Source organism: Oreochromis aureus, linkage group 14 (assembly GCF_013358895.1).
Source record: "Oreochromis aureus strain Israel breed Guangdong linkage group 14, ZZ_aureus, whole genome shotgun sequence".
Classification (NCBI taxonomy): Eukaryota; Metazoa; Chordata; class Actinopteri; order Cichliformes; family Cichlidae; genus Oreochromis; species Oreochromis aureus.
The window spans coordinates 12,622,915-12,647,292 of record NC_052955.1 but is presented as its reverse complement, the minus strand read 5'-3'; the positions used below and the strand labels follow the sequence as shown (position 1 = coordinate 12,647,292).

Sequence of the window (24,378 nt, the reverse complement as noted above, 5' to 3'; positions counted from 1 at the left end):
CTTGTCATGTTCTTAAAACAAACTTTCTGTATGAAATGATCAGATAGACTTTAATGGAATCTGTGGGGTTTTATTTTTTCTGTAAACAACAGAAAATTAATTTAAAGGAATGTAGATATTTAAACCTGAGCTCTAAGATAAACCTAACAGGTAGTTTTGCTGAAATGGATGTTAGAAAGCTAAAAAAACAAAACAAAACTTAAGATGTTTAATACACATTTTTCTTTACATCCAGTCAATCAACTCTGATAATTAAAATGAAACTGATTTACAAGTTCACTCAGCTACCTTAAGGAGCTCAGTTAATTAATAAACTTAAATCAACTTAGCTAACAAATTATGTTAGTTAAGCTAAAATAGATTCCTAAGTTAAAAGAACTACTAAAGTATTTGAATTAACTAAAAACCCAAGTCAACTGAACTAGGACAAGAGTTTAAACAATAGATTATTTTAATTTAGCTGAAAGGGTTTTCCCAAGTAAAAATGACAATTAAAGGAGTTGAACTGACTAACAAATCTCAGTCAACTAAACTAAGATGAAAGTTTAGACAACATGTGATTTTTCATTAAGATAACAATTGGTTGTGTTATAAGAACAAACTCTATTTCTTGACTTAACTTAAAATTTTAAGGCAGCCCTTTACCTCATATTTTTAAGTTGAAACAACAAGTTATATTTTACAGTGTAGTGCTTTACCTTATTTTCACAAAGGGCTCTACACTATAAAATAAGATGCAACAACAAAGACGGTATAAAAAGAAACTAAAACTAAATAAAAGCAGTCCTGCACAGGTGGGTTTTATACTTCTTTTTAAAAGTATCAGGTGTGTCCACAGACCTTAAGTGCATTGGAAGTGATTTCCACAACTTGGGAGCCACAACCTCAAAAACACAGACTCCTTTTGTCCTTTACTTGGACCTAGGTACCAAGGGCGCCTCCAGAATTTCTTTCATATGGGTGGCCATATGGGGCCACTAGAAATACACCAAAAACAGAATTTCCAGTTTTATTATGCTGTTGTCAAATATAGGATACTTGAAAAATATGGCAAAAAGAGAGAAAGAAAAGAATTATATGCCTACCTAATTTTCCACTGTTAAAGTTGATATCACTGAAAATAGGTATATATGAAAACCAAATAAGATTTTGAAATCCATAATAATCTGCTTTAATTGATTGGTTAATTGATTGATTGATTGGCTGAAGTCCCACCCATCACTTTAATGATTCTCAGCAGAGCTAAGCAGAAGCAGCTTAAGATTCACATTCCCAGAATGCAGTTAGCTTTAAGAGCAAACTTCTTCAGTAAAGACAAAAAAGGATTAGTGATCTGTCCAGGGATTGGCAGCAGCTTTTCTGCAACCTTATTACATTATTATCAACATGGGGCAGTCTTGCCAGGTGGGGCCACTGGGTGGGGATCTGGATAAGGCAACATTTTTCTGATTTTCCATTATCTATTGTTTTTTTTGTTTTGTTTTTTATTATTATTTTTCCCTTTATACAAAACAGAAGAACAACAACAACAAAAAAAATAAATAAAAGAAAGAAGAAAAAAACAAAACAAACAAACAAACAAACAAAAAAACCAAAAAACCCCCCCCACAATAAGCAGTCTGAGACATGTAAACGGGAAACTGATACAATATATATAATTCGGTCTACCAGTCATTTACACATATCTCCTGACAAACTCAACCCGCCAGTGAGTGGGCTGCCCCTCTCACTATGGTTTTCTTGATCATCAGGTAAGTAATCCAATAGCGGGGCCATATATCCCAAAAAATATCATCATTGCCACTAATTTTGCCTCAGTCTTTCCTTTGGTAGTACTCTAAAATTTCTTTATACCACTGAGATTGTTGGTGGTTTTTCATTAATCCAATTTAATACATTTTCTTGCCAAAAACAGTAATTTACATAGAAGTATATGTTTGTTTTATCAGTTAGCTTAATAGATACTGAGCTGGATCTTTTGTATTCTCTTTTAAATATCCTTTTAGTTACACAGAGCCAGAATTTTGAGATTTTTGAGCAAGTCCAAAGACAGTGATGAGGACCCGCTGCAGATTTACATTTAATACATTGTGCAGACCTGCTCGGATCAATTTTATTCAGAAAAATAGGTGTTCTATGCTGTCTATGTAAAATTTTATATTGTATTTCTTTAAATCTGTTACTAAGAAATAAAGAATGCACAGATTGTTGCACTCACTCCAGGCATGATCATCACACTGACACTGGAGGTCACCCTCCCAGCTCCTAATCAGTTTTCCAATATTGTGTTTATTATAACCTTGTAGTGCATTGTAAAACTGGGATCTGGATAGTGGAAGAAATTTTCCATGGTCCTTTCCATTGTATTATCTATTGCGTAATTAGGTGACGAGCCTTAAAAATCAAAAATTATCTATTGTTCAGTATTTCATTTGTTTTATCTTCAGAGATGTTCTTCTGCATACCTTCGTTTAATGAGTGGTAATTAAGTTACTGTTGCCTTTCTGTCAGCTGAAAGCAGTATGACTATTCTCCTCTGACCTCTGGCATTAACAAGGCATTTTTGCTCACAGAACTGTTGCTCAGTGGATATGCTCTTGTTTTGAGACCATTATCTGTAAACTCTAGGGGTGGTGGTGTGGGGAAATACCAGCATAAGGCAGTTTCTGAGGTATGCAAACCAGGCTGTCATGCACTAACAACCATGCCACATTGAAAATCATGTAAATCACTTTTCTTCCCCATTCTGGGCTATATTATTGAATAAATTACATTAATTATATTCTTGAATTAACAGCTGGTAAAAATGATATACTTAAAGCAAAATTATAAGCCTTTTGGTAAGTATCTATATTTATAAAACATTTATTATTTAGTTGATGCTTATATTTTATAGAAATAATACCAATATAGAAAGTCTTGCATTATAAGCGATGTGCATTATATGATATTATAATATATATTATTTGACGACAAATGTTATTTACAAAAACATTGATTACGAGCAGATAGCTTTGGAGATGGTCGGACTATTTTCTAAGGCGGATGTGTCAGACTCGGCTGCAGTGTTTCCGGTGTTGATGAATGCCCTGCTCGGTTAAAAAAAAACGCGCTGGGGTAGGAGTCACCTCGTCGGGAGTATTGTCTGCTCAGTAAATACCCTTCACAGTGTAGCGTAAAACGGCGCTCATTTGATCGCTTTCTCGTTTTTCTTTTTGGCTCGACCACTCGCAGGCGCTCGGGGTCTAATCACCAGCAGGCGTTTAAGAATCCTGCAAACAGCGAACTGTTAGCTTGAGTTAGCAGCGATGTCGGGTGTTGTGCGAGGCCCCGCTGGGAACAACGACTGCCGAATTTACGTGGGAAACCTCCCCCCAGATATACGCACAAAAGATGTGGAAGACGTGTTCTACAAGTACGGGACGATTCGAGATATCGATCTGAAGAACCGGAGAGGGGGCCCCCCGTTCGCCTTTATTGAATTCGAAGACCCCAGGTAAGAAGCTAACGGTTAGCCTCGCCAGGCCCGAGGCGGTCCCATTGTGTTGCTAACAAACTCGTGTGTGTGTTAACGCGTTGCTTAGGGCTCAGACTATTTCCTGGATGGTTTTTCTGTTATTCCCGTAATTAAATTTGGTGTGTGTGTGTGCACGCGTGCTACTTTCGCTTTCGACTTAGTTTGCATACGCCTGTGTCCCGTTTTTTCTGCGCTGAAGCTTGGTGCCTTTGTGGTATTAATGTCCATGTTGCTGGAGATTAGTACATCCACTTGCTTCTTCGCTGCAGACGAGTTGCATCAAAGCAATCGCAGCTTTACGCTTTGCTACATGTTAATTTGGTCAATCGTTATATTTCTCATGAAAGAAAAGTTTCATGAGACTAAGTTGCTGCGGTTGCATCTGCAAAGCGGATTAGTAGACGTTAAGTAATAAAGTTAGCCGCTAACATGGCTGCCTGCGTGTTGCAAACCTGTTCCGTCTTCCATTTGTTTATGTGTAAGGCGAAACTGTTTTATTTAATAGGGACGCTGATGATGCCGTCTATGGACGTGATGGATACGACTACGACGGCTACAGACTGCGTGTGGAGTTTCCCCGGAGCGGCAGGGGATCCAGAGGAGGGTTTGGGATCGGAGGAGCGCCCAGAGGCAGATATGGACCCCCCTCCAGACGATCTGAGTACAGGGTCGTTGTGTCAGGTAAACAAACCAAAAATATGCAATGCCACGCAGTTATTTGTCTGTCTGAAGGGGGGGCTTATTTTATTTTTATGTGTACAGTGAATGTAGTTTTTGAGAGACAGGAACGTTTTTGTTTGTTATGGAAACAAAATCTAATGTAGAGTGTTTCAGCGGTTTTAAGACTGTCTTTGAACGCTTTTGCCTATGCAAATTTGCTGTTGCACAACCACAATGAGCCTTTGGGCAGTGACTGCACTAAGCACAATCTACCTGGATAGAGTTAAGACAGGGACAAAAGTTTGTTTTGCTGTTGTTTCTGGCCATTTGATAACTTCAAGTGGTTAAATATTTTTCTCACACACATGGTGATTTCCCTTTGTCAGTTTTGTTTATATAGCACATTACATTACACGTCAATTGGATGTGCTTAACTAAAAGTTAAAAATAAATTGCATAGCTCTATAATGCCTTAATGCAAGAAAATCTCAAAAAACAACAGAACTTTACAAGGAAATAAGACTACATTTCAAACACATAGTTAAGTGTAAACCACTGAGAATAAAAAGGTTTTTAGTCTGTTTTTGGATGTAGACACAGTTGAACTTGATCTCAGGTCAGCTGGCAGCTTTGTTGCAAAAAAACAGGACGACAATAACTGAAGGCACCCTCAGCATCATTGGGTCTAATTTTATAAACATTTAAAAGATTAGAAACTGATTACCTGAAACTTCTAACTGGGTTATAGACACTAAGCCAGTCAGACATACTGATGGGCCAAACGGTGGAATGTTTGTGAAGGATTTTAAAGGTAATTATGTATTGAACTGGGAGCATGACTGGGGTAGTAGATTCATATTTCTGTGTATGTGTAAGGTAGCCTGTTGGGGTAAAAAATGTTTTAGATGTAAGAAAACTTCAAAAACATTGACTATTCCTAAGAGTACATGTTATCTTGTTTATTGGTGCGAGCCACTGATATCTACATCTAGGGCTTCAATTGTACTGACGGTCGAGTAGTCATTTCTGTAATACTGCTTTGAAGTATAATAAGAAGGGGGGTGGATTGTGATGTAAATTCTCAGTAGACAAGTTGACAGTCACAAAAAGCAGACAGACATCAGAGAGATGTTATTTTTATCGAGTGGATCTGGCCAGAGAGTAAAATTTCCCTTAATCTGTATAAAATGAAAACTGTCTCATGGTAGTTGGCTGCAGTGCACACTAAATATGCAAAAGTAATCAGAACCAGCACATTTTTTAAATAAAATATTTGTCTTTTACTTATTAACGCAGCAGCAAATCTTAGTGTATCTTGGTGTTAAATGACTAAATCTGAAACAGACCAGCTCTGGGGCTTTTAAACATTGATCCCTGTGCGCATAAACGCAGCTGGAGGGTTCACTGTGTGTGTTGACGCAATGTTGGTGTTTTTCAGGGCTCCCTCAGAGCGGCAGCTGGCAGGACCTGAAGGACCACATGCGTGAGGCAGGCGACGTGTGCTACGCCGACGTTTACAGAGACGGGACTGGAGTTGTAGAATTTGTGCGCAAAGAAGACATGACCTATGCCGTTCGCAAACTGGACAACACCAAATTCCGCTCCCATGAGGTATGTGTATGATTTTTAGCATCATGGATAATTGTTCTTTGCTTTGCTGTGCTGAGGTGAGTACGTCAGGAAACGTGACGTGTCGAGAACTACAGCCAGCCCTTAATTCCATCTGTGGCATTTCCACCGTAGGCAGGAATGTATGCTTTTTCAATGTCAAGTTCTCTTGTGTCCGCCAGGGAGAGACTGCTTACATTCGTGTGAAATTAGACGGTCCCCGCAGCCCAAGTTACGGAAGATCACGCTCTCGCAGCCGTGGCAGCCGAAGCAGGAGCCGCAGTCGGAGCGCCAGCCGGAGTCGCAGCAATTCCCGTGGTCGTGGCAGAGGATCGCCCCGCTACTCACCCCGTCACAGCCGCTCTCGCTCCCGTTCCTAAACTTTTCTGCCGTCGATGTTTTGCTCCTTTTGATGTATACCCTCCTGTTTTTACCTCCTATGAGTTTCTCCAGATGTCAGCAATTGATTTTAATTTTTTTTCCCCTCCTTTTTCTTGTCCTGGTGTCCTTGTGGATGATCTTGGTATGTAGTTGTACCACCCCCACCCGTGCTTCAACCCTTCCCCTCTGTCTCCTGCAGCTTTGTCCCTTCTTCTCCCCCTCTCCCTCCCACTCCCCTCTCTCTCCACCTCTTGCTCCCTTTTTTCTGTCCTAGAGTTTTGCAACAGTAGACATTGTGCTGTGTCGAACTTCAAAAATGTTGAGTTGTTTATAACCTTCACTCAATGTTTTTGCAAGTACTGAAAATTTGAAGTTTTGTTTTTGTTTTTTTTCTTATATATTAAAAAAAAAAAGCTTCTCGTTGGATATGTGGGATGGGCTGTTTGGACGGGGAGCCCGATGCTTAACTGTATTTTACCCTTGTGTCTTCCTTTAGACATCTGAAGAGAAGGATTAAAGTGATTTGGAATAAAACCATTGTGGAGCACATTTCATTTGTATGGTCAGGATAGGACATCTAGGAGCAATCAGGTCGAGGCAATGGTACGCTTCATATTCCATAAATTGAACGTTTCTGATCGGTTGCTGTATCATGCATGTCATTTTAACAAGGCCACGTGCTGTACTTTGTTATATATACAGTTTTTAACATGCTACTTCTGACCTGTGACAGAATAAGCAGTCCTAAATCAAGTGTTGTGATGTAAGTGTAACATCTTTGCTGTCAAATGTGGGGGAAAAAAAGTGAATTCACTACTTTGATGCAAAGTGTCTCACTTAAATATCCTCATTGGTTTAAATGTTTTCAGGGAGTGATTGTTTTTGTGCTCAGTGGCATTTAAAAATCTGAATCTGACATGAGTGCTTCAACATGGCTTAAAAAAACAAAAAAATAGGCCCCCAAATCTTGACATTTTATTCTAACGGTCTGCCTCTGATTTTCTTCCTGGTATTTCAAGGTTTTGATTGGAGGAGTGGCTCAGTGGATCCCAATCCTTGGAGCTGGATGAGTGGATCGATTAGGGAAGGGATAGGCAAGGATGGATGCTCGGAACGGGATCAGTTTTCCAGGATTCAGATGAGTTGATATCAGAACTTAAAAAAAGAAAAAAGAAAAAAACAAATGGGAGTCTCAGAACATTTTTTTTATTATTAGGCCCCCATCCTGCCTATCTTTTAAAGGTTTTCAGGGATAATGGCTTTATTAGAAGAAAACGAAACTGAGGACCAGGAAGTTGGATCAAAGGATGGAGTCGTAGATGCCTGGTATGAAGGAATTAAAATTGGGGAGGTTGGGAAAGGGGTTTCACATGGGTGTAGTTTGTAAGTTTTTAATTTTGCTTAATCTTTTTTTTTCTTCCTCTTAGCATTTTCAATAAAACACTTTGAAACAAGGACTCTTAGTTTGTCTTTATTTCCAACATAAACCCAAGCATGAATTCTTTACCATTAATAAAATAAACCTGTTTAATCCCCCTCATTACATTTACGTTTGTAACCAAACCAATTAAGGTTAAGCATGGAGTTATGAAACAAAGGCAGAGCAGCAGCTGTGGACATGAAACACCACCACAGCAGCCTGCCCGTATTCATTATTCAAAGCTCTCGTGTCCCTCAGCTGTGACGGTGACTGATAAAAGGCCCTTTTACGCACAGCCGAGTGATGCCTGCCGTGCGCCTTGGTCTCGTTTCCTTTTAGCCCACAGTCGGTGGTGTATACCGTGAATGATGCATTGTGGGATGAAATAAGATGCCGGCAGACAGGAGCTGGAGAAAAACGCTTGCAACACACGGGGAGGCTGCTGCCCAGCCAATGGCAGGGTTCAGCATACAGCAGAGGGGCGGGGAGCTGCTGGAGCACAGCGGAGAGCCAACCTACCTACATGCTTATTGTGTAAATCTTTAAAAAGCAATTACCCGCAGCATCATCCTAACCTTGCCCACCGGCTGGGTGAAATAGGCTACTTATTTTTGGAAAGGAGTGTTTTCAGGTGGCTCGAGAAAAGGTGGGTTGCATATTTTTCATAATCTGGGGGGAAAAAAGACTGACTCTCATGTCTTGACATATTTCTGATTCGAGTTATTTTTTATTTGTTCTTACATGATGATCTTTTCCTGTATGCCTCTTTGCATTTTGAATGATTGGATATGTAGGTTGTACTGGCGTATTTTGGCGGATTCTACATTTGAGTGGGCATATTTTGATACTTTTGCCCTCCTGATGCAGAAGCTGCTTTAATCCGAAAGTGATTTTTACCAAGTAATTTAACTCCACCTGTATCAAGTTTCGCACTCAATCTATGCAAACGCTCAAGTCACCGTCTGGTCAAACATATGGGCACAAATACACAACAGCCATGAGTTGTGGATTCCGATGAGTGGGATTGATGGGAAACGCTTTGCCAAATGGCCAGTTTTCTGCTTGTGGTGTTTGCGATGATCCGGGCTGGCCTAAACCGTCCCCATCACCACGTGCGGTGTTAATTTTCAGTGCGGTACGTGCGTGAACGTGCTCCCTTCTTCCTCCGCAGGCATCCTCAACCATGACTGACAGGAAAGCTGTGATCAAGAACGCAGACATGTCCGAGGACATGCAGCAGGACGCGGTGGACTGTGCCACCCAGGCCATGGAGAAGTACAACATAGAGAAGGACATTGCAGCCTACATCAAGAAGGTGAGACAGGAGGGGGTGCATGGATGGATCCAAGAAGAGCTCTCACCGACAGAGCATGATCAGCAAATTGAGACACTAACACATTCTCACATCTATTTTTGCCCAGCATGGAGATGAGACACGTGATCAAAGACATAGTCAGGGTTTTCTTTTTATTTGGCACGTTTAAAAATCCTTCCTCCAAAGCAGGGGCGTTTCCAGGATTTTTAGAATTTGGTGACACATGGCACAGTTAGTCAGAAGTGGCAGCACAAGAGCATGAAGACTGTTTGGCAGTTACTGACTTCTTACTAAAAGGCATAATCGTACTTGAGTACTAATACAAAAGTTTTTGTCTATGCAAAAACCTATACAGTTTGTACATACAATCATTGATTCATTAATGTGTGTTTTACTTTAATGTGTCAACTGGACATGGTTTTAATTGGCCTATATATGGTCAACTTCACTTATACAACATCAGTAGATTAAAATAAGCAAAAATAAGTTATTAAAGATTTAAAATGAAGGGTTTGAAGTATAACATTTGAATCCAGAATATACTGGAGGGGAAAGGGGCTAATAGAAATGCATTAAAACTGATGGTAAATAAGTTATGTGTCCTTGGTCCTTTCCACTCTAGCTCATTGGTACTGTTTGTAAGGCCCCCTCTGCACACGCTCTTACACGATATTACATAAACTAGAATAAAAAAGCTTTAGATTTGTTTGTTTTTATGTGCATCAATTTCCCAATACAAGAGTGGGAACTCAAACCTTTATTTATAGAGTGCTTTAAGAAGTAGAACAAAAACTTCAAACTGTTGGCCGCTAATGCACAAAGTAACAAGAAAAAGGAAAGCAATAGTAGTAATTAACAAGTAAAACTGTAATGTTTTTCTTATGAAAAGCCTGGCTAAGCAGGTTTTTGTGCGCTGTTGCAAGTCTGTTTCTAGTTCTCATACACACTTGCCTGCAGCATATTGGCATGAATGTTAAACTTGTTTAAATAAATGATCTAAATAACAAATTACTGCTTACAGATTATCAACTATTTTTGCATTTCCCGCTGCAGATCATACAACTCCCATGTTCCTGCTGAGGACCACAGCGTGGAGACAGTTATCCAGTTTATTGATTAGCTTCAACTGAAACTAAAACTCAGTGGTTTGATATAGAAAAAAGCAGGCATTAAATGTGTTATAATGTCAATGTAACTAATAATATTTTAATTAATCCTTCAGGGAAATTAAGGTTGGGCATGACTTCCATACAATATAAATCCATCCAATCCATATAAAGTAACTTGGACCCTGATTGTTGTCGTCCTCTTGACTCTTTTCAGGAGTTTGACAAGAAGTACAACCCCACCTGGCACTGCATTGTCGGGAGGAACTTCGGCAGCTACGTCACCCACGAGACGAAGCATTTCATTTATTTTTATCTGGGCCAGGTGGCCATCTTGCTCTTCAAGTCGGGCTGAGAAGTTTCTGATTGGTATTGAGGAGTTTTTCTCCCTGAACCTAAATCGGAAATGCACTGGTGGCTGATGTCTCCCATACACTAATAACGACATACCATAATGATGCAAAACCGGCCGTGCGCAGTTGCATGGACTATACACTATTTAATATGTATGTTACAGTAAGTTTACTTTTTGATAGTTGCCATTTGAATGCAACTGAAGTAGTTTTTGTTGATGCTGTTAAATTCTAGGTTGTAAAAGATTTCAATGTGGCCCTTGATTGTACGTGAAAGGAAAGCTGTAGAATGTAGTGGTGCATCCGCTTTCCTTCTCAAGTGGCATTGCCAGACCCCGTTACGAGACTCTGTTGATTTTGATGGTAAAACCATCCCGCGTGCACCGGTTTAGCAAATCATCGTCCACATTAACCTGTGATCATATAAAGAAAACGAGTAATGGGGTTTGTTATCTCTGCTGCCAATTTCCAAGGAATTATGTTGCTTGAAGACGCACGCGATTCAGTATCTCCACTGTTTTCAATTGGGATTTAACACAGACCCACAGCAGAAGTGAAATTATAGCAGCCGTGTTCAGAAAAGATGTCACATTTTGGACCCAACACAAGTCAGTGCAATCATTTCCAGGGATTTTCAGTTCGACCGCTCTTAAATTTTCACTGTGAAGAACGATGGGGGCCGACAAGCCTCCCATACACAGACCTTAACCTGTAATTTACGACTTATGACACTAGAGACTGGCTACCCAAATTTCCCATCTCAACTGCTCGGACTCCAGTCTTATAATCCTGTGTTCCTGCATGTTTTACCACAGATTATTTAAACGTTATATAGGAGACAAACAGAAGCTTTTCTTGGACACTTTTGTGTGTTTTATTATTATTTTTGTTAAACCTTTGAGTTTGTGGATAATGGCCTGGGCTAAGTGTGTCTTGTCCCAGTAATTGCTATAAAGCAGCATTAGGACAATGTTTAGATGAAGCATCTGCAGCCGACTCCACCAAGGCTACCAACGCCCATGTGTTTCAGGTTGTGACGTCTTTTGTGGCTTCCTTTTTAAGTTGCATCCCCCCCACAAAGCCTTTAGTTCTGCATTGCCAGTGTACTGCCAGACATGAGGTAAGGACAAAGCATTCAGAGTTGGGACTTTTCAAAACAACAAGAAGCAGGCTTCCTCTTGTCTATCTCAGATTTTTGGCTTTTCGTTTTGTAATGTCCGCATAATTAGTTTGAAATGGCGATGCACGAATTTTGTGTTCTGATTAAATATGTTGTCTGTGAGGACAGATTCGAGGGTTTTCGTGCACAGAGCCAGATGACGGATAAAGGCCGAATGTTTCTCAGATGTTCCCTCCTTTATGTGAGCTACGGGTGAAATGTGTATCTCAAGTGTTAGCTTGGTTTGACATTGTTTCTCTCTAAGTTTTTTTCTTCTTTCTTTTTTGAGGGACGTCTTCCTAACTATTGTCAATGTAAACAGATTTAGTATTGTTTTCCTCTGGCATGTATTTTTGCTGTGTATATGTAGGAGCCGTTCCAATGCTGTTAAATTTGCACAAAACGTGTGCCTGTCATTGCTCTCAACTGTAACTGGCTTGAGTACAATTGCACTTCATCAGAAATAAATACAGTAGGTTGCTACAGAACCAAAACCATGTAACTCGATAAAATAAAATTAATTGTTGACTTATTACACTGTGGTCTTTCATTCTATCCCTCTGTAGCAAATCTGAGCTTCAACAGTGTTTTCTGTACTTGTGCATGCGAGTGCCTGACTTTAAATCTGTTGGTGTTCACACTATTTTATTTTTTTTTAACTTGAGGGTGACTTCACAGGCTGCATTATTAAAGCAAGATGATACCTCGGTACTAACTGAGTGCCACTTAAATGCCACAGCTTACCTAAGTTTTGTTGCTGGTCATGTCCATCCCTTTCAGCATGAGCATGACACTGATTTCACTGTACTAAAAACATCTCGGCGCTCTCCAGGTCTTAATCCAACAGAGCATCTTTGGAATGTGGTGGAACGCGCGATTCTCATTGTGAACGTGCAGCTGACAAATGTGTGATACTGTCATGTCAATATGGACCAAAATGTTCCAGGAATCTTTCCAGCACCTTGAATGAAATGGCTGATGGGTTTATGTTTGCCCATTTGTAGAACTAAAAAGCTTTGACCCTTTTAAAATAGGCAAATTAAAGTCCAGCTATTTCAAATGAGTTGTCAGTTATGTTTCAACTGATCAACAATGTGGTGCTACACATCTATGTTTGCAGCGTTTCAGTCATTATGGAATCATTTTGTTTTCCAGTTAATGCGCCGCAATCACCCAAACTCTCTAAATCTATGTTTAAATACTACATCAGCTGATTTCACTGATTCGCATGCTGTCGGGCAGAGTGTATTCAGTGCCGCCGGTTCTGTTTGGTGTGCGTTAAAACCTGTCGGCAGATGACAGGTGGCGGATGAAAAAACTAACCCCTTCAGCCAAGATGTTATGTGTCAGGCTCAGGCTGGTGTAATGGCATGCATTACTGTGTATTAATATCACAGAAAAGCAGATTTTATGGGGTTTTTTATTGCGTGTTTCGTTTCTCTGCAAAAATTGTGATTGCACTTCAGCATACAAAAAAGACCATCTGCAGAGAGATCTTGTTCATGCCTTTGGCTGTTGTTTTCTCATTGATAAAAACTGCATGAGTCGGGTGGCACTTGTGTAACGTGCTGCAGTTACGTGATGTCTGTAAGTGGAAATCTGTAGAAACAAGAGCTCACGGAGCCAGCAGAGCTGAGAAAGCAGGCAAATCAAAGAACAAGTGACTAATGAATAATTCGTAGCGACAGACTGGGGTCAGAGTGGATGAAATAAGATGCTCGCCGGCGTTAAGCAAGGCTTTGTTCTTTTGATACTTATCATTGCATCACACTTGCTCTAAAGTTCCTCTTATTTTTAAATATTTGGGATTCGCTTGCAGCCTTTTTCTTGGTGAGCGAGAAAGCCACGAGTGAGTGGCACGAATAAGGAGTCTGAATGCTGTTAAAAACGTGATGTATCATTACACTCTCACATTCACTCACACTTTAAACAGAAGTGCGTCAGAGGCCCGTCTGCTTTTCTACCCAACCTTCGCTGCTGTTTTACATTCTTGTTTTTCCCATCAGCACCCCCCCACATACCTGCCTGCTTTCTCTTTCATTGCCTCTGGCTGCCTTCATCCATCTTCCCACACAGAGCTGTAATTCATGGTCAGAGCACATTCACATGTAGACAGCACAGATAATTGACTGGACCAAGAAACTAACCCCTGCTCCTTGAAAACTAGTCACACAGTTAATATATATCTAGAGCCATGTTTCACACTTTGATTGACACAAATTCGGGGTATTTTTCTGAACTGTTCAGTATAAACTGTATTGTTTTCTACCAAATAACTTTCTCATACTGTTAAAGCAGATTTAAATCCAGCTCCGTCTCACACTGTCATTACATAGCTTTCATATCCAAATTTGCGAAAAGTCTTAAAAGGACTCTTTCATGGCAACATTTTTACCTCTCTGCACTTAAATAGCTCTATTCAGCTCAGCACAGGTTCAATATGAAAAGCATGTGAATAACCTGAATTGCTCTAAAGAGAGTGATGTTTTGGCGCTGGCTGAAAATACCCTTTTCTTTTGTTCAGAGCGTGGCTCTCATTGATGTGGTGAATGTTTATGCTCTGCAGCTCCCTCATAGACTTCGAGATGACCAGTGGGCGTATTTCACGCTGGCACAACAAGGAGGCAAATGACTCAGATTCAAACATCAGGGATGTTGAGAAAATGAGAAAAAAAAAAGAGGCACATTCATGTGTTAATAGAAGCTACTGGATTCGCTGGTTGCAATTACATTGCGCGTAGGTTGAAGTATGTGGTGTTATTGTCCGGGAAAGTCAAATTTGAATTCATCATTGCATGAAAATCCTTGAAAATGAATATTTTTGTCCACTATTGTTGTGATTGATGAATGTCTAGTGTTTGAAAAAAGGTGCACAAAAAGCCCTGAATTATTTATATTAAGCCTTAGTGTGGAGGTGAACATGCACTGGCTCTCCTTTGCATACTGTCCATAGTGATTTTCATACATTTTTTTTTTTTTTTACTGACTATCACCTCCATACCACAGTAGGGAGCAGCTCAGTTCAGTGCCCATCTATACCCACACAATTACGTCTGGTTGCCAAAAAAAATTTGCTAGCCCCAAAGGCTGAAGTCCACTTCACAGTCCACTATTGCAAGAAATTCACCAATGATTGGCAGATGCAGTCCAAAGATTCTGTTCACCACAGTGTTTTTTCAGTGGAAATCACACAGACTTCTGCTGTCAATGCTACGCAATAATCAGTTCACAAATCACATACACAGACCCAGTTCTGCTCTGGGACTATCACCAGTTCCACCGTGTGAAAATACATGCAATTAGATAATAACAGTTGTAAGGTTTAGTTTCTCCTAAGCAGGTTTATTTTTAGAACCAGAGAAGCCTCCACCTCTGTTTGTTCCTTTTGATGGCCAGCAGGGGACAACCCCTGAAATGAGGAGTGGCTCAAGACTTTTGCACAGTACTGTACAGTCTATGACTTAAACCCCCAAACCTTAACATGGATGTTTGATACAACTGCAACTCAGAAATTCTTTTGTTTATTTAAACAATCCCCTTTAGTGAAATCTGAATAACAGCAGACTGACAGTCTTAAAGCCTATAGTATGGGCTGTGGCTTTGGGCAGGGTCACCATGCGCTGAAGAGCTAAGAGCTAGTCACCAATTCTGCTCATTCAATAGTTGCAAGTTCCAAATCTCCCCATGCCATGAAGCCTGAGCTTCGTGATTTGGTAAAGGCCCTTTTAAAGTGCACAAAGCAAGGTCTATAAAGGCATGATCCACCAAGTATCCATCAAGGATACCAAGGATACCCTCCATTAAGTATCTTTGAGACAAACTAGAATTGACTAGAATGGAGACTTGGAGGCAGTGTCCGCCCACATGCTCTTCTTTAAGAATGTCTAAAAATTCCCAAAGACACACTTCAGAATATTGTAGAACCCCCCCAAAGAAACCCCCAAAACAAAACAAAAAACTGGCTACTATTGCAGCAAAAGGAGGAACAGCTCTATATTAATATCTATGGATCGAAAATGCCCCCGTAGGTGAGATGTGTAGGTGGCCCAACACTTTGGTCCGTAGATAGACGCTGTTTTCTGTTTTTATGCACTTCCACACTTTGACCAGATGAGGGAAGTATTTCTCCTTCTTTGCAAGGAGCTCCACTCAATCACTGATATAAAATGAGAATAAACTGGTTTTTAAACAGTTTTTAATAACATTTTTTAAATTGTTATTATTTAAATGTCAAAAAGTATTCAGCTTTACGTTTATTTTGTAGTGTCAGTAAATACATGACCTCGTGATTCCTCAGAATATCAGATATTTGAATTTTCCCTTTTATTTCCCTGTGAAAAGCCACAAACCCCCAGAACAAACATTCAGACCAGGAAACTTACCTACCTCATAATGGGGTTGTTGACATTTAGTCATCTGTCTACATTACTAAGGCACAGAAAACAGGCTTTACCAAAAAACTATACAAATCCTGCTCATCCTGCACTTTTTTTTCAATTTTTTTTCATTTAACATCTTTTCACATTAATGGATAATTATGAAATGCTACAAGAGGTTTTAGAGGGGAAAAAATTCCCATGACTAAAGGGAAACTTAGTTACTGATTACACTGATCATGAGAAATAAATACATTTTTTTCCATGACTTCACCACTTGTGCATTGCTCCTTAGATGAAGCGTGTGAGAGTTTTAATGCAGACCGTCTGTGCTTTGTCCTTCCGTAGGGCACCCAGAGGTGATCTAGTTCATAAATGATCATGCCCGGTCTGCTTTGCTGCACCTAAGAGCAGTTTGTTCTAATGGTTTCCTCTGAATGGACTGAAGCCATGAAGGTGTGCATTGCATTGCGGGAAGTTGCTGAAGCAGTCACCCTGTGCGGCTTCACTCAGGTGTGCTATCGCTCATATGCTATTAGGCTCATTAACAGAGGCATTCTGAAGATTAGAAAGGAGGACCTCAGCGGGGAGGAATTTTATTGAGACTACTGGCTAACAATGCACACACAAAGTTAATCAGGCCGGCAAAACACTACAGGAGAAGGAACAACCAAAATACACACACACACACACACCTCAGTTTTAATGTTTTTAATTACCAAACTGCAAACTTATGCAAGAAGCTCAGAACACTTTTAAAGTAATTTCCCGTCTTGGCAAACGTTCGAGATGACTAAGAAAGGAACAGGCTAAAGGTTGAAATGGCTTCCTTTCATGGGCCGCGATATTTTTATGACCTTGTCTACTCAGACCCTCCTGAAAACACATAAACTAACTTTTCTCCTGGTTAAACTGAACTTCACGATTGATCCTTAAATTTAAAACAATGCAAGTGCATACTCTGGCTTTTTTGACTCTAAATCAGAAAACCTGTTTTCTCCTGCCCTAAAGTCACCGGCCCTCTTCCCACAAAGCATCTTATCTAAGCCAAACCCTTTATGGACCATCACCTTGTAATCCTGCTCCTTTACTGCTCTCACTGTGCGCTGCCGTCAAGGATAAGGCAATCAGCTTATCATGAAGACATGATTTATAAAACTTAAATGCAATGAGGGCATCAGACTCTCTTAGATCACACTTCTTTGGAAGATATCAAAGTCTCTCTTAAAAGTGCTTTAAGATATGATGATGTAAGCTTGTTTATGTCATTTTTTGGGATTTGTGTTTATTCCTAAAAATCTGAAAACTAAATTTTGGCAAGTTACCATTCAGTTCTTTCACCCGTGTGAGCAGCGCAAGGAGGAAGGAGAGTGATTCAGCCCGTTTCGGTACTTTCTTGCCTTATCTCAGATCATATCCCAGCTCTGAAGGCATGTGATCTTGGGCAACAGGGCCATAAAGGAGGGCAGTTCTTTATGAGACGGACTGTGAAACTGCAGTTGCACTGACTCTGTGGCTGCAGTACATATATTTGCAGTTCTTTTTTCAGTTTTTGTTTCTGGATCCAAACAAAGAATAAAGATTAGTAAAGAATAGACCTGATTTAGAGACCTTTAGTAATTGAATTCACATGCTGTTTTAGCTAAAGATTAATTTGATCTTTGTCTACTTTAGCTTAGCCAAGCTTATATTAGGTTAGTTTAAATACAGCAGTTTAGTTCAACATTCAATTCAATTTTATTTATATAGAACAAAATCACAACAACAGTCGCCTCATGGAGCTTTGTATTGTAGGTAAAGACCCTACAACAATAACTTCATTAAAATAAAATAATAATTTTTTAAAATTTATTTTAGCTTTGCATTTTGGTGCTTAAGTTTGGCTCAGTTTGAGTTTACCCTCATGAGTTATTGCATGGAAAGTGGAAAGATTCCCAGGGCCCTGGAGCTAATGGGACCTTCAGTCTTAGGATTTTAAATGAAATGTGTACACTATTAGCCTGTTTTTGCTATTTTTAAACTAGAATGTATGTATGATTACCAATAAGCCAATTAAATCTAATAATTTTGACACAAGTTACAAATTAAACGTGAATCTGGACACAGCATGGACATTCTACAGGAGAAGGGATCTGGGAGCTGGGAACTGCTCAGCATAGCAGTTGTCATACTGATGCTTCATTTCTGCCTCCTGTGGAGCTGATGGGTACTTATGCGGCTGCTAGCTTAAGGTTACAGGAGCACAGTCTAGCATCAGCAGGCTGGCCACCTTAGGAAGTCTGAGTGGTGATCTTTAGCTAACTTCTTAACAAATCCCCACACAAGTGGACTGATCAGTTGCAATGTTGATCCTGGACCAACATTGTCATGATGTTACGTATTGAATGAAAAGGTACAATATCCTACATATTTAAAAAAAATAAAATAAAATAATGATGATATAGGAACAACACCAACATGGGGAAATCAGATCACAGCTATGACTGTAGTGAGGCTATTGGCAGTGCAACAAAAGAATTATTGTGCAACAAAATCACTGCCGCTGCACTCTTTAGCTGTTCAACAGACATTTGCCATTTAGATGTGCTTAATGTTACCCTTATAGTCTAACATAGCTTATTTCAGTTTTCTTTAGTTAAAACTTAAATTAAGTTAAATGTTTTCGTTTTGCTTATCTAAGTTTAGATAACGTAGCTATTTACCGATGAAGGCTTAAAACTTTTTCATGCTGATTTACTCTCATATTTGTTATTGGCACAAATAATGGTATATTTTTTAAATGAAATCCTAAATTCACTTTGAATCAAAGTATTTCCTCTATTCTGTTATTTGATATATAAAAAAATGCTACACTGCCACATTCACAAGGCAGACCCACCCTTGGATCACAGAAGGGTGGTACAGGTGCTGTCAGGGATTTACTGATGGGGTTTAGATTGCTCTGACAGAATTTTAAAGCTGTTATAAAAGTGGGTTTTTATGTGATTGCTGCTGGGTGTTCTTGGCTGTGTCTCAAGGTCTGTTTGTAGACAATACAAAAAAAGGGCTCGGGTAGGCATGTGTATGTGGTATGTGTGTGTTACTTTGTGTGTCTGTGTGTAGCAAGCAGGGGATTTGGTGATGGAGATCAGAAGGGTGGGGAAGTCACACAGGTAGAGGACGCCGATGGAGGCGGTGGGACTGTGCAGTCACCGTGTCTCAATCTACAAACTGACCCTGCATGACCAGTCTTGGGCACCAGCTAATGGCCCCCAATTACAGTTTCTCTGTCCTCCACAAAGCAGCCAGTGTGGCGTGACCCCTTGAAATGAATGCATGGCAACAAATGACATGTTTAGAAAGCGAGATGGCTTAATTGCATGTTAGTTTTTGCATGACGTTTAGTCCTTTAGTCCTTTGCCTTTGACTCTTTCAAACCGCTAAAGAGTGTGAGGGAACAGTCTGGGTTTGAGGGTGGGAAAATAGCAGAGAGAGGGTCCGAGGTGGAAAGGTCAAACTGATGTTTCACCATGATGCCAGCGAGGGACATTTTTTCCGTCAGGATGCCTCCTGCGGTCGGGGTTAATGTGATGTTCTACGGACAGAGATGTGCAGATGAATTAATTTTAGGGATGAGCAGAGGACCGTGGAGACAGAGGTCCAGAGTCCACTGCTGAGAATGGGGGCGGTGTTTGGAAAATGGGTCTCTGAGTGCAGATCTGTTGGCACTGTGTCCAGCCTGATAATTTTTTATTATTTTCTCAGGGAAGATTTCAATAAATGAATAACTCAGAAATGACAGACAAAAAAACAAACAAATGTCCTCCACATGGTGGCTCTAGACAAAAAGTCAAAGTTGCATCACGTGGTAACCAAGAATGCCTGTGAGGAAATTTAGTGTCAAGTAGTGGCACAATATTTTAAATAGGTGTTCACGCCTACCAGTTCATGTGTCTTGTGACTCTTTTACCTGGGGCAATTGTCAGGTCACTTTGTCCATTACAACTGTCTGGGAACTCACCAGCTGCTTTTTGATGACAGCAATAGGAGCACAATTTATGGACCACGAGCACCTGTTCCAATTGGCAGTCATTATTTATAGGAACAAACAAAGAATGTGAAAAAATATGAATACTTAAATATAAAGCTGAATTGTCCCCAAGCAGTCAAAACCCACTCTTACCTGATTGCACAGTAGCCGTCCACAGACACACTCGATATGATATGTGAATGTCAGGATATTCCTGCTGTCGATGTGGATAACCAGGTGCATTCACGCCTGCACCACTTCTTCTATCTGAAGATGACAAGTTCTCGATTCTGATTCACATTCAGAAGCAGATGATTCCTCCCAGATCAGTGCTCTGTACTCCTGCTCCTGCCCATCGCTTATACAGCCAAGAACTGAAGTAATGTCATAGTATTTCTATAGGTGGCATGAGTTGTACTGGTCATACACGGCCTTCCTGTCAGCGTCAGCTTTACATTGTTTTTGTTAGGGTTGCTGTGGTTCAGTAGGTAGAGTCAGACATGTATCAATCAGAAGGATGGTGGTTCAATCACTGCTAGTATCGAGTATCTTTCTAGTATCTTGCCCAAAGTGTCCTTGGGCAGGATAGCGACCCCTGAGTTGCCCCCTGTGAGTGTGTGAATGGCAGAATGAGGCTTGTAGTAAGAAAGCATTCAAGTGCTCAAATTGAATAGATATGTAAATATCAGTTCATTTTACAGCCTAAATGAGCCATTTGAATTGTGTTATATAGTTTGTAGATGTGCGTAACCACTAAATCAGGGTTGTCAAATATAAGGCCTGGGGGCCAGAATCGGGCTGGTCAAGACTCCAATCTGGCCCACTGGACAGCTTTAGAAAATGTGAAGAAGGGCATAAATTTTTTATTTTTTATTGTATTTTTGTGTAAGTTTTACAGAGTTTATTCATACTACACCTGAATAATTAAGTACTAGATAAACACTTAAATGACATCTGCTATCTGCTAAAAAAAATAAATGTTTTTTACAGTGGGTCCATTGTAAAAAACTGTAAATTAACAATACACTTCTTTTTTTATAATTACAGGCAAGTCAGTGAGCTAATAGAACTTTTTTTTTTGATGTAATTTGACACATTTACATTTATAAAACACATTCTCTTACAGTTTAATCCTAAGCGGTCATGCTGATAGATTCATTTACTACGGCAGCATTTCTTTATCATGTAGAAAAACTGAGATGTATGATTGCAGTTAAACTCCTTTTAACCACTTTTTTTAATATATTAAAATATCTCAGGGATTCACCGTGTAGTTAATCTCTTTACACCAACAGAAAGAAGAGTTTCACTGGTCCGGCCCACTTAGGATCAAAGTGGGCTGTAATTGGCCCATGATCTAATATGAGTTTGACATTACTGCACAAAACTGTGAAACAGAATGAGCAAAATTAATTGTGTAATATTTGATGTTAGATTAAAGTTGCAGCAGTGGTACATGTGCAGCCATTTTGCCAGCTGTTCGTTAACACGTGTGAAGCTATTTTCACTAATATAAATAAATAAACTAATAACTGAAATGATCAATAAATCCAAATCTAAATCTGATATAATAAGGAGGTCCAATCTACTCATATGTGGTAGTCTCTCGAGGCCAGAACATGTGAAAGTATAGTATAAGATATACTTGTCTTTTACCTTTCTTGTGACAAAATAAATACATACATTTGATTTTTTTAAAGAAGTGAAATATATAAACCTTTTTTTTTTCTACAATTACCAGAATAGGGAGTCAAGTCTGAGCTATACAAGGAAGGAAAAAGGCAGGTACTTTAAGCACTCACAGGGGGACAAGACAGACACCATGGTTGACTGAGTGTGAAGCTTTTCTCTTTACTCATGAAATAATAGATAACTTGGGTTTCACATTAGGTGGCATGAGGCCAGAATTTTAATTGTTCAAAAGCTGACTTATATAAACAAAGTGGATTCAGAGGAGCTCCTGTGAGGCCTTTGCTATCAAAGTTCATGTTTGTAGTAAAAACAGTTCTTATTGGAACGATCGGAGCTCATCATGACAGGCTGGCACAGAGAAACTTAAGAGCCTGACTTTTCTTAATTCTCAGCATTTTCTTAAATAACTGTTATTTATAAGAGTTATATTTCTCTTTAGTTTATTGTAAGAACCCCCCCCAAACCACTCAGTACTACAGGATTACACCTGTAAATGTATATTCAGTTTCTCTTTTCCAGCCAGCATGAGAAGTGCTGCTCTCCTGACAATGATCCCATTTAGCTCCCTTGCAGCGAAGCCACACCAGCATCGATCTGTGCATGAGGTAAAAGGGAATGTGCTGATTCCTTCTACACCCAGTTATACATTAACTGTTAACAAAAAAGAAATAAAACGAGCTTATAGACTTGGACCGATAACCCGCTACTGCATCTGACAGGCCAGGCAAATAAATTGCTGACAGAAAAAATAATCTTGACACTAAAGGTTACTGTTGCTACTGTCACATTTTCGTGGTATTGGCACATTTATGGCCCAAAATAAAAATCCATGGGTTTTGGACAGCGGGAGGAGAGATGGGAGAGTTCACCTCTAAGTGAATGAAGGAGCAGCCTTAACAGCACACGTTTAACTCTCAGGGTTTTTTGTACTTTTAAGGTGGCCACATAGCTACAGTCATAAATTTTTACAAAAGTGAGTATGAACAGCGCAGCATAAAAAAAATTCGATTGCAGGTCAAAGTCATATCACCTGAGTCAAAAATATAAAAGCATCATCAGTAAAAAAGAAGTGCAAACCAAAGGCCTTATTATTATGTTAATAACTTTGTAATAACATAATATGTTATTATTATGTCATGGGATCAACAGAGAAATAAAGCTTTTTATCTTTAATGTCAGGTTGAATTATCTAACAGGCCTATAATAAATCCATATATCATTCATACATAAGAAATAGCAATGTGATGTGATGTGATGGCTGATATATTACTACAGCCATCACTTGCCTTCAGGCTTGAAAACATAACTATGCAGATATGAACAGTATTTGAAATTCAGCCTGCGTGTGTGGTGCTGGTTTGAACAGTATACAATGCTTGTCAGTTTATTTGACACCAATCCAGTTATAGGTGGTTGCAAGGTTGGTGTGTAAAATCTTTATCTGCATGATAAAAGAAACTGAAGCAGAGTAAAGAATTTGATTTCTCTGAAAGTATGAAGTCCATATACTTATTGCAGTATTTGCTCTTCCTGCTACTTCAAAGTGTCTCTTTTGTCCTTTTAAAGAGCAGGATCCAGCACCTGAACCCGGCTGTGGTTGTTATAAAAACACAACCAAGCTGCATTTTTCAAAATTTGCAAAGCATTGCATGTTTAGGCCAGTGGGTACTGCTATTAATAAACTTGATGTAGTAGTGGTTTTAGATTTCTAAAATTAATGCTATTTAGAATTTAAAAGTTTTTTTTTTTAACTTGAGGCTAATTCTCAGGATAAGGTGTCACATTTTTATTATTGTGGATCTAAACCACATTATCTTATAGGAAGTGGACACTGGAGCCAAGCACCGAGACAGACAAACCTTAGAGCAAAGAAATACTCTATATTCTAAAGGTAAAAACCCTACGATAATACAGAGAAAATCCCCCAGTGGAAAATCACCAGCATTTCCCTGCTGTGCAGCAACAGATGTGGTTTGTTATAGAATAAGGGGGTTAAAATTAGGTTAAATTTAAACTCAAGTGAAGTAAACCTTTACACATTTAAATAAAGTGCTAACTGTGACCCCAGTGAAAACATGGAGCTGGGAATCAGTGTGCGATACTACACTGTAAAATTAACACAAAAGAAACACTGAAAACTTGTGCAATAATGTTTGGATTTTATGAAGTTGAAGTTACCTTCATAAATGTGACTGTATGACCACTGAGTGTATGTATTCTGTGTAACTCTGTGCGCAGGTTTCGGCAGCAGCGAATGTGTCCTGTCAGAACATTCCACCGCTCATGGCCGCTAATGGCAGGTGTGCGTGCCTCTACATTAATCAGGGTGCTGTGAACCTGCAGAGGAAGCCGAGCAGGTAATTACTTTTGAATTTTTAATCATGCAGACCAGGAGAAAGAAAAACACCGGGCGGAGAGGCAGCCATGAAAAGAGGACAAAATCTGTACCTTAAGTCCTTGCATGACACTGATCAATACAGGTGACAAAATATAGTTTTTCTGCTTTTCATTTACATTTAGTTTTACAATGAAAAATAGACACTGATTTTTTTCCCCTGTTTTTAGGCAATAAACTTGATCATCACAGTATAAGAACAATTCTTTTAAACTTAAGTAACATAACACATTATCCAGTTAGAAAGCATTCAATTTGTGAATCAATTTCAGCTACTCTGGTGCAAATCAAAGTGACAATAGGTACAATGGAAAGGCAACAACTAGACAACCCCCCAAAAAAGGAATGGACCTGCAGGCGGTGGCCACAGACTGTTGCTCTCTCCTT

General features: G+C 39.5%; 2 protein-coding genes across 3 annotated transcripts; both read left to right on the top strand.

The window, feature by feature from the left end:
- Window positions 1–3,074: 3,074 nt before the first annotated feature.
- srsf1a (serine and arginine rich splicing factor 1a) lies at window positions 3,075–7,623 on the top strand. Of its 2 annotated transcripts, XR_005615557.1 has the most exons (5): window positions 3,075–3,496; window positions 4,023–4,198; window positions 5,616–5,788; window positions 5,968–6,769; window positions 7,186–7,623. XR_005615557.1 is itself a non-coding variant. In XM_031731684.2 (4 exons), the coding sequence occupies exons 1-4, from the start codon at window positions 3,309–3,311 to the stop codon at window positions 6,163–6,165; spliced, it is 735 nt and encodes a 244-aa protein (XP_031587544.1). In that variant the 5' UTR covers window positions 3,075–3,308; the 3' UTR covers window positions 6,166–7,623. The 2 variants fall into 2 exon arrangements, 1 of the variants encoding a protein (XP_031587544.1); XM_031731684.2 differs by having other exon boundaries at window positions 5,968–7,623.
- Window positions 7,624–8,021: 398 nt separating this feature from the next.
- dynll2a (dynein, light chain, LC8-type 2a) lies at window positions 8,022–12,052 on the top strand. Its single transcript, XM_031731686.2, has 3 exons — window positions 8,022–8,232; window positions 8,758–8,901; window positions 10,225–12,052. The coding sequence occupies exons 2-3, from the start codon at window positions 8,770–8,772 to the stop codon at window positions 10,360–10,362; spliced, it is 270 nt and encodes an 89-aa protein (XP_031587546.1). The 5' UTR covers window positions 8,022–8,232; window positions 8,758–8,769; the 3' UTR covers window positions 10,363–12,052.
- Window positions 12,053–24,378: the final 12,326 nt, after the last annotated feature.

Coding starts and splice junctions, on each gene's coding strand:
- srsf1a (XM_031731684.2), top strand. CDS start 3,309: ATGTCGGGTGTTGTGCGAGGCCCCGCTGGGAACAACGACTGCCGAATT. Junction 3,497..4,022: donor ATTGAATTCGAAGACCCCAG/GTAAGAAGCTAA, acceptor TTTATTTAATAG/GGACGCTGATGATGCCGTCT. Junction 4,199..5,615: donor GTACAGGGTCGTTGTGTCAG/GTAAACAAACCA, acceptor GGTGTTTTTCAG/GGCTCCCTCAGAGCGGCAGC.
- dynll2a (XM_031731686.2), top strand. CDS start 8,770: ATGACTGACAGGAAAGCTGTGATCAAGAACGCAGACATGTCCGAGGAC. Junction 8,902..10,224: donor TTGCAGCCTACATCAAGAAG/GTGAGACAGGAG, acceptor GACTCTTTTCAG/GAGTTTGACAAGAAGTACAA.